The 12712-nt window shown below is 43.9% G+C and overlaps 1 protein-coding gene and 1 long non-coding RNA gene across 2 annotated transcripts in view; one reads left to right on the top strand and one right to left on the bottom strand.

The window, feature by feature from the left end:
• Positions 1–12712, bottom strand: part of LOC124039914 (semaphorin-4G-like) — a 96002-nt gene that overhangs the window by 24598 nt on the left and 58692 nt on the right. Inside the window, exons 3-7 of the mRNA XM_046356469.1 lie at positions 9487–9635; positions 8976–9038; positions 8644–8742; positions 553–646; positions 301–414 (exon numbers count right to left, since the gene is read on the bottom strand). Coding sequence (XP_046212425.1) covers positions 301–414; positions 553–646; positions 8644–8742; positions 8976–9038; positions 9487–9635 — 519 coding nt within the window. The remainder of the gene's footprint in view (positions 1–300; positions 415–552; positions 647–8643; positions 8743–8975; positions 9039–9486; positions 9636–12712) is intronic.
• LOC124039916 lies at positions 2503–3853 on the top strand. The gene is made up of 3 exons (XR_006839643.1): positions 2503–2556; positions 3338–3449; positions 3600–3853. It is a non-coding gene; the product is annotated as an uncharacterized LOC124039916 (long non-coding RNA).

Genomic DNA, 12712 nt, shown 5'->3' with positions numbered 1-12712 from the left:
ATTGGTATTCCAAAATTGCATAGAGGTACGGATCAAACAGGACCACAGTGTCTGGTTCAGGGACGTATGCATGGGTGGGTCTGGGTGGCCACTTTCATCATGATCCTTACATAGTTTTTGGTGCCATTCAGCCCCATTCAGCAATACGGCACGTTTCAAATTCAAATACTTCTGCCGATCAGGAGAAATACGCGGATGACGTCAGCACTGTCACTATCTACTGGTTTTAATGTATATGGGAACAAACCACAAAATGAAACCAATGTCTATAAGATAACGGATGGGTCAGCCTCTCTTTACCCAGCAGCCATCTGGTGGGGGCCTCCTCTGTCCTCAGAGTGGGGAAGGGGAAGTTCCGACGGACATCCGGAGAACTGCGGAACTCATACTGGGAGGCTGAGAACATCTCACCGTCTGCAATCAGGACCAGAGAGATGGAGGGATCAAAGAGAGAGAACACAGAACAGGGGATAGATGAGTGCCTCTCAGTTCATTCTGAGTGGTGGGTTAGGGCAAAATAGTGCAGCCCAGGGGGTAGATTAGGGTTCTTACCCACAAGGAGGCCGGTGTAGCCCTTGGCTGGGTCGTAGGGACACCTGTCCCTGCCCTCTTCGAAGCCAGAGGAGAAACTGAAGCGTTCCACGTCCTGATAGAAAAGAGAAGAGAGAGGATCAATAACTACTGTAGAGGAATATAAATCAAACCATAAATCAAACCATCACCAAAGCAGGTAACCCAGCATTCTAATAGAGCACTTCAGTATGAAATGAATCATAATACCCATAAAACCTAGCGGTCAAATACGGAAATGGTTCCAATCGATTTTACATCCTTAATTTTCCCATAAGGGAAACACTTAAAAGAATCAAATCAAAGTGCATTTGTCACATGCGCCAAATACAGTCAAACACAGTGAAATGCTTACTTACAAAATAAGGGCTGTGTTTTATGTATTTATTTAACTAGGCAGTTAGGAACAAACTCTTATTTTCAATGACGGCCTAGGAACAGTGGGTTAACTGTCATGTTCAGAGTCAGAACAACATATTTTTTCCTTGTCAGCTCAGAGATTCGATCTTGCATCCTTTCAGTTACAAGTCCAACGCTCTAACCACTAGGCTACCCTGCCGCCCCTTTCGTGTAAGCTTACCCTGGCTTCAGTGGTCGAAAAAGTACCCAATGTCATACTTGAGTACCGTAATTTCCGGACTATAAGCCGCTACTTTATTCCCACACTTTGAACCTCGCGGTTTATACAATGACGCGGCTAATTTATGGATTTTTCCCGCTTTCACAAGACTAATGCCGCCAAAATACTGAGCACCGTCACATAATGTGACGTAAATCGAGCGCGCTCAAACTTCCCATCATTCTGATTACGGTAGTAATTTTGTCACCCTCATCGTGGCAAAGACACGGAGGAATGCATATGATGCAGCTTTCAAGTTGAAGGCGATCGATCTGGCTGTTGGAAAAGGAAATAGAGCTGCTGCACGGGAGCTTGGCCTTAATGAGTCGATTATAAGACGTTGGAAACAGCAGTGTGAGGAACTGACTCAGTGCAAAAAGAAAACAAAAGCTTTCAGAGGGAAGAAAAGAAGATGGCCCAAAGTATTTGCAGCCACTCGACATCAGTGTAAATCGTGCATTTAAGGTGGCGCTCCTTGTTCAGTGGGAGGCTTGGATGACAAGTGGGGAGAAATCCTTCACTAAAACGGGCCGCAGGCGAAGAGCATCTTATTGTCAGGATTTGGCCAGGGTTGTTCCGGTTTTTGGTCACTAGATGCCCCCATTGTGCTTTTTGACCTTTTGTTTTCCCTTGATCCCCATTATTATTTGCACCTGTGCCTCGTTTCCCCTGATTGTATTTAAACCCTTAGTTTTCCTCAGTTATTTGCTCTGTGTTTGTATGTTAGCACCCAGCCCTAGTACTCTGAGAACTCTTCTTGATCCCGGTGGACGCTCTTGTGGAATTCTGTTTTTTGTTCTTGTTTGTTTGTTTTTTGAGTGTCTTTTGAGGCTTTTTGTGCTTTGCCTTCCACCTTGTGGATTTGCCTTTTTGGTCTTGGAGGATTGCCTTTGTTCTTGTGGGATTCCTTTTGAGGTTGTGGAGTTACATGTTTTCCTGAAGAACTTCACTTTTACTTCATTAAATACACCGTCTCAAGTACTGCTGTGTCTGCCTCATCTTCTGGGTTCTGCCGACTATTCGTGGCTCAGTTGGTTAAGTGACTGTTTCTCACTCTGGAGACCCGGGTTCGTAACCGGGTCCTGACACTTATGGTCAAGTCTGCCAGTGGGTCCTGACAGTGTGGAGCATTGTCAAAAAATCCACTATCATCAACGGGTTTCGAAAGGCTGGACTGCTGCGTGTTGAAGGGGCAGCATGAGCTCAGCGGGGTATTTGCCTCCGGATGAAAGTGACGAGAGCGACAATGAAAACGATCCAACATCGGATGAAGCAATTCTGAGGCTTTTCAACTCCGACACCGAAGGAGATGACTTCAGTGGTTTCAGTGCACAGGAGGAGGAAGATAGTGACCAATGACTTTCTTGGTAGGCTACTGTTTTAATTTTTGTTACAACTCTGTTTCGTTTAAAGGCTGTGTAAAATTAATTTATTATAGACATGTGCGGCTTATTTATGCACAAAATATGTATTTTTTAAATAATTCAGTGGGTGCGGTTTATATTCAGGTGCGCTTAATAGTCCAACAATTACGGTAGATGCCTTAATAGAAAATGACTTAGTAAAAGTGAAAGTCACACAGTAAAATTATACTTGAGTAAAAGTCAAAAGTATTTGGTTTTAAATATACTGATGTATCAAAAGTAAATGTAGCTGACGACCCTCCCAACTCTGCCCACCGGCATCCTAATAAGGAAACAAGAACAAAGAGAGAATACAGCAGACAGAGTGGGAGGGTCGTCAGTATAGCTACAAGGAAAGGTAATGTAACCTTATTTAGTCATATTTGCATTGGTGGTTTTTAAATGAATTGTTATTCACACATTTGTTTTTGAGGTAGAAATACTGTCATGATATTGATGCCAAATTGCCAACATTATTCCAGAACCAATGGGTGAGCCTGAGTCTTATCAACTCTTATCACCTCCACTAGGAAAGCTGTTTCAACTTCCTGTAATATTTCAGTCATTGCATGAAGTCCAGAAGAGCAGGAGTGTGAAGGGTTTTGTCCCAGCCCAACTCTAACACCTGATAATCAACATAACAAATCACAGCGATAGGCTATGATTTCTAGTCAGGTATGCTTTGTAATCAGGGATGGATTCATATACTGTAGATGTTATATATAACGCATGCTCCACTCTCAAGTTGAACTTGTTGACTGATGCCAAGGCGGTGGTTGCGACGAAGGGAGCAGCTGCAGACCAGAAGACTGCAGCCAAGGCATCACTGGTCCACACCTGCCCTGTCCTATCTATTTGTAAGTTCATGTACTGGCCTCTGTGGTGCAGTCTTTCATGTGTTGTAATTTGTTGCATCGTATTGCTTAGTTTATCATTTGTGTCAACTTTGAATTCAATCTTAGCCACAGATTGTTAACTTACTTCATTTTGTACTTGACCTTTTATAGACATTCAAGCAGCACTTTGAGAGCATGTATCTGTAAGTCTTCAATGGTCCCAGTACTGGTTGATGTGCAGGCCTAAGTGACCACACAAATGGAACTCCAGCTAGGGTAAGATTCTTTCATCATTCACACACAGTAAACATAGTCCATGCTTTTGTCACTTATAGGTTAGACTACTGCAATGCTCTACTTTCCGGTTACCTGGATAAAGCACTAAATAAACTTCAGTTAGTGCTAAACACGGCTGCTAGAATCTTGACTAGAACCAAAAAATGTGATCCTCTTACTCCAGTGCTAGCCTCTCTACACTGGCTTCCTGTTAAGGCAAGGGCTGATTTCCAAGGTTTTACTGCTAACCTACAAAGCATTACATGGGCTTGCTCCTACCTATCTTTCCAATTTGGTCCTGCAGTACATACCTACACTTACGCTACAGTCACAAGATGCAGGCCTCCTTACTGTCCCTAGAATTTCTAAGCAACAGCTGGAGGCAGGGCTTTCTCCTATAAGAGCTCCATTTTTATGGAATGGTCTGCCTACCCATGTGAGAGACGCAGACTCTGTCTCAACCTGGCCGGTTCCCCTCTCTCCACTGGGATTCTCTGCCTCTTCTCAGCCTCTGAGTCACTGGCTTACCATGCCGTCCCTAGGAGGGGTGCATCACTTGAGTGGGTTGAGTCACTGACGTGATCTTCCTGTCCGGGTTGGCGCCCCCGGGCTATACTCGGCCTTGTCTCAGGATGGTAAGTTGGTGGTTGAAGATATCCCTCTAGTGGTGTGGGGGCTGTGCTTTGGCAAAGTGGGTGGGGTTATATCCTGCCTGTTTGGCCCTGTCCGGGGGTATCGTAGGATGGGGCCACAGTGTCTCCCGACCCCTCCCGTCTCAGCCTGCAGTAGTTTGTGTCGGGGGGCTAGGGTCAGTCTGTTATATCTGGAGTATTTCTCCTGTTTTATCCAGTGTCCTGTGTGAATTTAAGTATGCTCTCTCTAATGCTCTCTTTCTCTCTCTCGGAGGACCTGAGCCTTAGGACCATGCCGCAGGACTACCTGGCCTGATGACTCCTTGCTGTCCCCAGTCCACCTGGCCGTGCTGCTGCTCCAGTTTCAACTGTGCTGCCTGCGGCTATGGAACCTTGACCTGTTCCCCGGACGTGCTACCTGTCCTAGACCTGCTGTTTTCAACTCTCTAGAGACAGCAGGAGCAATAGATATACTCTGAATGATCGGCTATGAAAAGCCGAATGACATTTACTCCTGAGGTGGTGACCTGGTGCACCCTCAACAACCACTGTGAATGTTATTATTTGACCCCGCTGGTCATTTATGAACATCTGAACATCTTGGCCACGTTCTGTTATAATCTCCACCCGGCACAGCCAGAAGAGGACTGGCCACCCCACATAGCCTGGTTCCTCTCTAGGTTTCTTCCTAGGTTCTGGCCTTTCTAGGGAGTTTTTCCTAGCCACTGTGCTTCTACACCTGCATTGCTTGCTGTTTGGGGTTTTAGGCTGGGTTTCTGTACAGCACTTTGTGACATCAGCTGATGTCAGAAGGGCATTATAAATACATTTGATTGATTGACATAGTGTCAACAAAATGCTGTCTTCAATGCTTAAGGCCAGGCACCACACCCTCATAGGGTACTTTCCCCCCCTTAATCATATCACAATCAACTTTTACCAGTTAAATGTAGACACAAATTTATGAATATTTTATATGAAACTTTTCTGAAATATGTTATTAAAATATGCAAATATTTCCATATCGCGCAAATACATTTTTCAGGACACTGGATGAAGTCAGACTAAATATTTTGATTTCATTTTAAGACATTTCATGATGGGACTTGTCCAGAGCAGATTGTGGATAAATAAATTTTTAATCTTTCTATCTGTAAAATACAAAAGACATGTCTGTAAAATGCATTTTGGCATATTTTTCCAAAGCAAATCATCTATAATAAAAAATTTAAAAATCATATCAACAATTCCCTCTGGATAGGTCTGGAGAATATATCTATTCAGATGCTTCTGAAGCTGAGAAAAATGAGTTGGTGTGTGGGAAGAGTCTGCCCTTCGGGAAATTGCAGTTAAAGACAAGTACACTGAATTTAGACTACCAAACGTCTATTCAGAAAGGGGAAAGGGCAACCTAGTTGCCTAGTCAGTTCTCAACTCAATGTATTCAACTGAAATGTGTCTTCCACATTTAACCCAACCCTTCAGTGACCCAATAACCATCTGTTCAAAGTAAGTTACTAATATAGTCCAGTTTGTAACAATCTCTATGAAATGGGCATTTAAATTGTGTCATTTAATGTAGTGAGACTTCAAATCATTGTATCCATTTTTTTTAGGTTTAAAATTCATTAAAATGTTGAAGGTAGTATGATAAACTAAGAAAATATAAATTTTCATCAAGTTTTTGTCATTTTTATGATTACTTGAAAATACTAATATTAATGGACCAAAATACCAACAAATCTCAAAATTGAAAGGTAGATGCAAGAATGTAATTTCATTCTGTGGTGACTGGCCTTAAATTCACAGATCAGCCCACCTGCCCATCTGTAAACAGCCCATCTATCTACCTACCTCATCTGTCATGTTTTGTCTTATATTGTCTTGTCATTTTGCTTTCCCTTCTGTTCGTTTTCCCCCTGCTGGTCTTATTAGGTTCGTTCCCTTTTTTCTCTCTCCCTCCCTCTCTCTCTTCTCTCTATCGTTCCGTCCCTGCTCCCAGCTGTTCCTATTCCCCTACTCAATCATCTAATCTTTTCACACCTGTTCCGTATCTTGCCCTCTGATTAGAGTCCCTATTTCTCCCCTTGTCTTCCGTTTCTGTCCTGTCGGATCCTTGTATATTGTTCGCCGTGCTGTGTCTTTTTCTCGCCCTGTCGTGTCTTGTTTCCCTCAGATGCTGCGTGTGAGCAGGTGTCTGAGTCTGCTACGGTCGGTGCCTTCCCGAGGCAACCTACAGTTTATGGTCGAGTCTCCAGTCTGTCCTCGTCACTACGAGTGGAATTAGTTTTTTATGTTTTGTTTTCTGCTCTGATTTGTCTAGGAGTATTGCCTATTTCCTTTACTGGAATAAAGACTCTGTTTTCGCCAAGTCGCTTTTGGGTCCTCATTCACCTGCATAACATCATCCCCATACTCTATTGATTTATTTATCTTGCTCCTTTGTACCCCAGTATCTCTACTTGCACATCTTCTGCACAACAATCACTCCAGTGTTTAATTGCTATATTGTAATTACTTTGCCACCATGGCCAATTTATTGCATTAAATCCCTTATCTTACCTCATTTGCACACACTGTACTGTATATATACTTTTTCTACAGTATTATTGACTATGTTTTGTTTATTCCATGTGTAACTCTGTGTTGTTGTATGTGTCGACTTGCTATGCTTTATCTTATAATATATAATAATAATAATAATATATGCCATTTCACAGACGCTTTTATCCAAAGCGACTTACAGTCATGTGTGCATACATTCTACGTATGGGTGGTCCCGGGGATCGAACCCACTACCCTGGCGTTACAAGCGCCATGCTCTACCAACTGAGCTACAGAAGGATCTTGGTCAGGTAGCAGTTGCAAATGAGAACTTGTTCTCAACTAGCCTACCTGGTAAATAAAAATAACTGTAAAAAAGTGATATTGTGTATGGCTCAATATGTTGAAATGCTGTGATCACTCATCGCCTTTCATGTTGTGATTCACATACACACAATGACCATGATATGAATGCTGCAACTGACAGAATGACTACGCTGAGACCCCGATTGTGACTGGACATTGGCCGGATTTTTGTGACAATGACTTAAAAAGGGGTGGAGAAACACACACCCCATTTTATGTTCATTCCATGACCAACCATCCCTCTAGCGACCCCTTATTCCAGACTATGCCATTTATACCCGACGGTCCCTCGAACTTCGCACACTTTCGAACTCTTATCTCTAAACCCACCCTACCTTCCCAATTTCCCTATGCTGCTTCCTTCACTACTTTTGATTTGATTACATCTGTTTTTGCTACCTTTTTTTGCCTGTGTAATGCAGTTCTCATGCTGGTCACAATTGACAGCAGCAACACTGACCCGTTAAATTGACAAGATGGGTGTTGACACAGCTACGTGTAGGCATGGCTTCCTTGTTTTGAGTCGGTTTCTCATTCTGCTGGTGTTGAGCTAGTACTTTAGATTAAACATACCTTACACACCCAGTTGTTTCTCCATTTGTATCTCACCCACCAAAAATCACAACATGCCGTTTTACATTTTGTTATTCGTGCTGGTCTAATTCCTCAAATGGAAAAGCAGGAGAATCTGGGCTCTCTCGGATATGTTAGTAATAATAATTAATACTGTGCTCTTCGATGTCCCAGGTTCCTAGCATTGATGAATAAATAATGTAATTTTTACTTCAAAGTCAGATGTTTATATGTTATGTATGAAAGGCATATGTATGCATTGTTTACTATTTTGATTTATTTAATTGATGTAATTGTTCAAGTGGCCTAGAATTCGTAGCACATTGTAAATATCTGACTGCTACTAGGTTAGTATTATGTTCAAGACACAAGACCAAATGCATAAATAAGACAACAAATATTAGTTAAACAAAATATGGAACAGTAAATGAAAATGTTCAACATATCTTTCATCTTGGATCAAGGAAGCTAGGAGCCAGCTAGCTGACAGCAAAGGTGTCAACTACAGATGACGTGCAGGAGCTTGCAGGGATTTGCAGTGTTGCAGGACGTCTCATTTGATGCTAATTAGCATTTGTCCGAGAGAGATTTACGTTGTTATCAAAACATCACACCAGGGAAAGCCTACATGAAACACAGACCTTGTTTGAAGTGGTCCCCGTATGGAAAAATGGATGGTGAAAAAAGATTTGGAACCATTTCTGTGTTTGACCACTAGTTTCTATGGGTTTTATGACGTGTCCACAGTGGAGCTCTATGGGCAGTTTGTTGGGAGCCTGAATGTAAACCAGGGAATCCCGAGCAAAAGGAAGGACAGCTCTTACTATGTAAGCACAGAGGGGCCTGAAGGCGTGCGTGCCACAGACGTACAGGTGAGTCTCATTGTACCTCTGCAGGAAGCGGATGTGATTGTAACAATCTGTCTGTAGGAGAGACACAACAGTGTGGTTATACATCTATATAACATCCACCTAATCTTGAAGGCTAACACATTCACTTGACTCCTTCTTGATCAGAAATACATTGTTACATTATAATAACAACACCACATAATTGCTATACGAGATAGGGCCATCGAATAAAGAGGGAAAGAGTCAGAAGCAGAGAGAGATCGTTTGTGTGTTGAGCAGCGGGTGCTACACGCCATTGGTTATACCTGATTGTCTTTTCCTTTGTTGAGACACTGCTTCTTCTGCTCTGCCGAAGCTTCCCAATCAATCTGCAAATATCGGGAGACAATAATGACCACCCAGTGGGAGCATGGGGCAGTGTACCATGGCAATACTTGAATACTCCAGTGAATACTCCATTTTAATACTCCAGTTACTCCCATCAACGACATCATTGTGTTTTAATCTATTCTATTGGCCCGTGAGTAAACTTGCCACCTACATTTAATCCAATAGTCACACTGCAAAACATGTACCTATTATAGGATTTACTGAATCTCCTTAAGGCTATTATTAGCCAGTCCTGTTTAAAAGTTGTGAAAGAGAAAAATATTTGTGAAGGAGAAAAAGATTTGTGAAATAGGATTAGTTTTGCCATTGCAACATATTGGTTATATGATATGTTGTGCTGTCACAGCTAACCAGTTTAGCAGTTATAAAACAATACAACTTTGTTGCCCATCGAAACGGCAAGTTAGCGTCCAGGCTGGTGCTCACCGTGAGATTGCCAGGTGTAGAGATGTTGGTGGTGTCCAGGGCGTAGAGAGCCCCTCTGGCCCCTACATACAGCACCCCATTGTCCTCCTCCAGTAGCAGTGTGCTGTAGTTCTGAGATGGGCTGCTGAACCGCTGGCAACCCAGCAGGCCTGAAAACAGACACACAAACTTACTGAGACTTTGGGGCAATTTAACTTGAGCCTGCAATGTGGTATTTGCACAGTTTTCCAATGGCCAAATAAAGTCACAGAATGGTTTTGGTACTGGAAAAACCTACAATTACTATTACTACTGCCAAGCACAGGTACATTTGAAGTTGGAAGTTTACATACACTTAGGTTGGAGTCATTAAAACTCGTTTTTCAACCACTCCACACATTTCTTGTTAACAAACGATAGTTTTGGCAAGTCGGTTAAGACATCTACTTTGTGCACGACACAAGGAATTCTTCCAACAATTGTTTACAGACATATTATTTCACTTATAATTCACAATTCCAGTAGGTCAAAAGTTTATATACACTAAGTTGACTGTACCTTTAAACAGCTTGGACAATTCCAGAAAATTATGTCCTGGCTTTAGAAGCTTCTGATAGGCTAATTGACATCATTTGAGTCAATTGGAGGTGTACCTGTGGATGTATTTCAAGGCCTACCTTCAAACTCAGTGCTTCTTTGCTTGACATCATCGGGAAAACAAAAGAAATCAGCCAAAACCTCAGAAAATAAATTGTAGACCTCCACAAGTCTGGTTCATCCTTGGGAGCAAATTCCAAACGCCTGAAGGTACTACGTTCATCTGTACCATCAATAGTACGCAAGTATAAACACCATGGGACCACGCAGCCGTCATACCGCTCAGGAAGGAGACGCTGTCATGTTTTGTCTTATATTGTCTTGTCATTTTGCTTTTCCTTCTGTTCGTTTTCCCCCTGCTGGTCTTTTTAGGTTCGTTCCCTTTTTTCTCTCTCCCTCCCTCTCTCTCTTCTCTCTATCGTTCCGTTCCTGCTCCCAGCTGTTCCTATTCCCCTAATAAATCATTTAGTCTTCCACACCTGTTCCCTATCTTTTCCCCTGATTAGAGTCCCTATTTCTCCCCTTGTTTTCCGTTTCTGTCCTGTCGGATCCTTGTATATTGTTCACCGTGCTGTGTCTTTGTATCGCCCTGTCGTGTCGTGTTTCCCTCAGATGCTGCGTGGTGAGCAGGTGTCTGAGTCTGCTACGGTCAAGTGCCTTCCCGAGGCAACCTACAGTTTATGATCGAGTCTCCAGTCTGTTCTCGTCATTACGAGTGGAATTGTTTTTTATGCTTTATTTACCGCTCCGATTTGTCTAGGAGTATTGCATATTGCCTTTACTGGATTAAAGACTCTGTTTTCGCCAAGTCGCTTTTGGGTCCTCATTCACCTGCATAACAGAAGGATCCGACCAAAGAATGGACCCAGCGACTACAGACGCTCGTAACACTGCCGTCGAGATCCAAGGAGCCATGCTCGGCAGACACGAGCAGGAATTGTCTGCTGCTCGTCATGCCGTGGAGAACCTGGCCGCTCAGGTTTCCGACCTCTCTGGACAGTTCCAGAGTCTTCGTCTCGTGCCACCTGTTACTTCCTGGTCTGCCGAGCCTCCGGAACCTAGGGTTAATAACCCACCTTGTTACTCCGGGCAGCCCACGGAGTGCCGCTCCTTTCTCACCCAGTGTGATATTGTGTTCTCTCTCCAACCCAACACATACTCTAGAGAGAGAGCTCGGGTTGCTTACGTCATATCACTCCTTACTGGCCGGGCTCGAGAGTGGGGCACAGCTATTTGGGAGGCAAGGGCTGATTGTTCTAACAATTACCAGAACTTTAAAGAGGAGATGATTCGGGTTTTTGACCGTTCAGTTTTTGGTAGGGAGGCTTCTAGGGCCCTGGCTTCCCTATGCCAAGGTGATCGATCCATAACGGATTACTCTATAGAGTTTCGCACTCTTGCTGCCTCTAGTGACTGGAACGAGCCGGCGCTGCTCGCTCGTTTTCTGGAGGGACTCCACGCAGTGGATAAAGATGAAATTCTCTCCCGGGAGGTTCCGTCCAGTGTGGACTCTTTGATTGCTCTCGCCATCCGCATTGAACGACGGGTAGATCTTCGTCACCAAGCTCGTGGAAGAGAGCTCGCGTCAACGGTGTTTCCCTGCTCCGCATCGCAACCATCTCCCTCCTCTGGCTCAGAGACTGAGCCCATGCAGCTGGGAGGTATTCGCATCTCGACTAAGGAGAGGGAACGGAGGATCACCAACCGCCTGTGCCTCTATTGCGGACTTGCTGGACATTTTGTCAATTCATGTCCAGTAAAAGCCAGAGCTCATCAGTAAGCGGAGGGCTACTGGTGAGCGCTACTACTCAGGTCTCTCCATCTAGATCCTGTACTACTATGTCGGTCCATCTACGCTGGACCGGTTCGGGTGCTACATGCAGTGCCTTGATAGACTCTGGGGATGAGGGTTGTTTCATGGACGAAGCATGGGCTCGGAAACATGACATTCCTTTCAGACAGTTAGACAAGCCTACGCCCATGTTCGCCTTAGATGGTAGTCATCTTCCCAGTATCAGATTTGAGACACTACCTTTAACCCTCACAGTATCTGGTAACCACAGTGAGACTATTTCTTTTTTGATTTTTCGTTCACCTTTTACACCTGTTGTTTTGGGTCATCCCTGGCTAGTATGTCATAATCCTTCTATTAATTGGTCTAGTAATTCTATCCTATCCTGGAACGTTTCTTGTCATGTGAAGTGTTTAATGTCTGCCATCCCTCCCGTTTCTTCTGTCCCCACTTCTCAGGAGGAACCTGGCGATTTGACAGGAGTGCCGGAGGAATATCATGATCTGCGCACGGTCTTCAGTCGGTCCCGAGCCAACTCCCTTCCTCCTCACCGGTCGTATGATTGTAGTATTGATCTCCTTCCGGGGACCACTCCTCCTCGGGGTAGACTATACTCTCTGTCGGCTCCCGAACGTAAGGCTCTCGAGGATTATTTGTCTGTGTCTCTTGACGCCGGTACCATAGTGCCTTCTTCCTCTCCGGCCGGGCGGGGTTTTTTTTTGTTAAGAAAAAGGACGGTACTCTGCGCCCCTGCGTGGATTATCGAGGGCTGAATGACATAACAGTTAAGAATCGTTATCCGCTTCCCCTTATGTCATCAGCCTTCGAGATTCTGCAGGGAGCCAGGTGCTTTACTAA

Source organism: Oncorhynchus gorbuscha, linkage group LG07 (genome assembly GCF_021184085.1).
Source record: "Oncorhynchus gorbuscha isolate QuinsamMale2020 ecotype Even-year linkage group LG07, OgorEven_v1.0, whole genome shotgun sequence".
Classification (NCBI taxonomy): Eukaryota; Metazoa; Chordata; class Actinopteri; order Salmoniformes; family Salmonidae; genus Oncorhynchus; species Oncorhynchus gorbuscha.
Note: the sequence above shows the minus strand (reverse complement) of the source record. Positions and strands in the feature narration are given on the sequence as shown.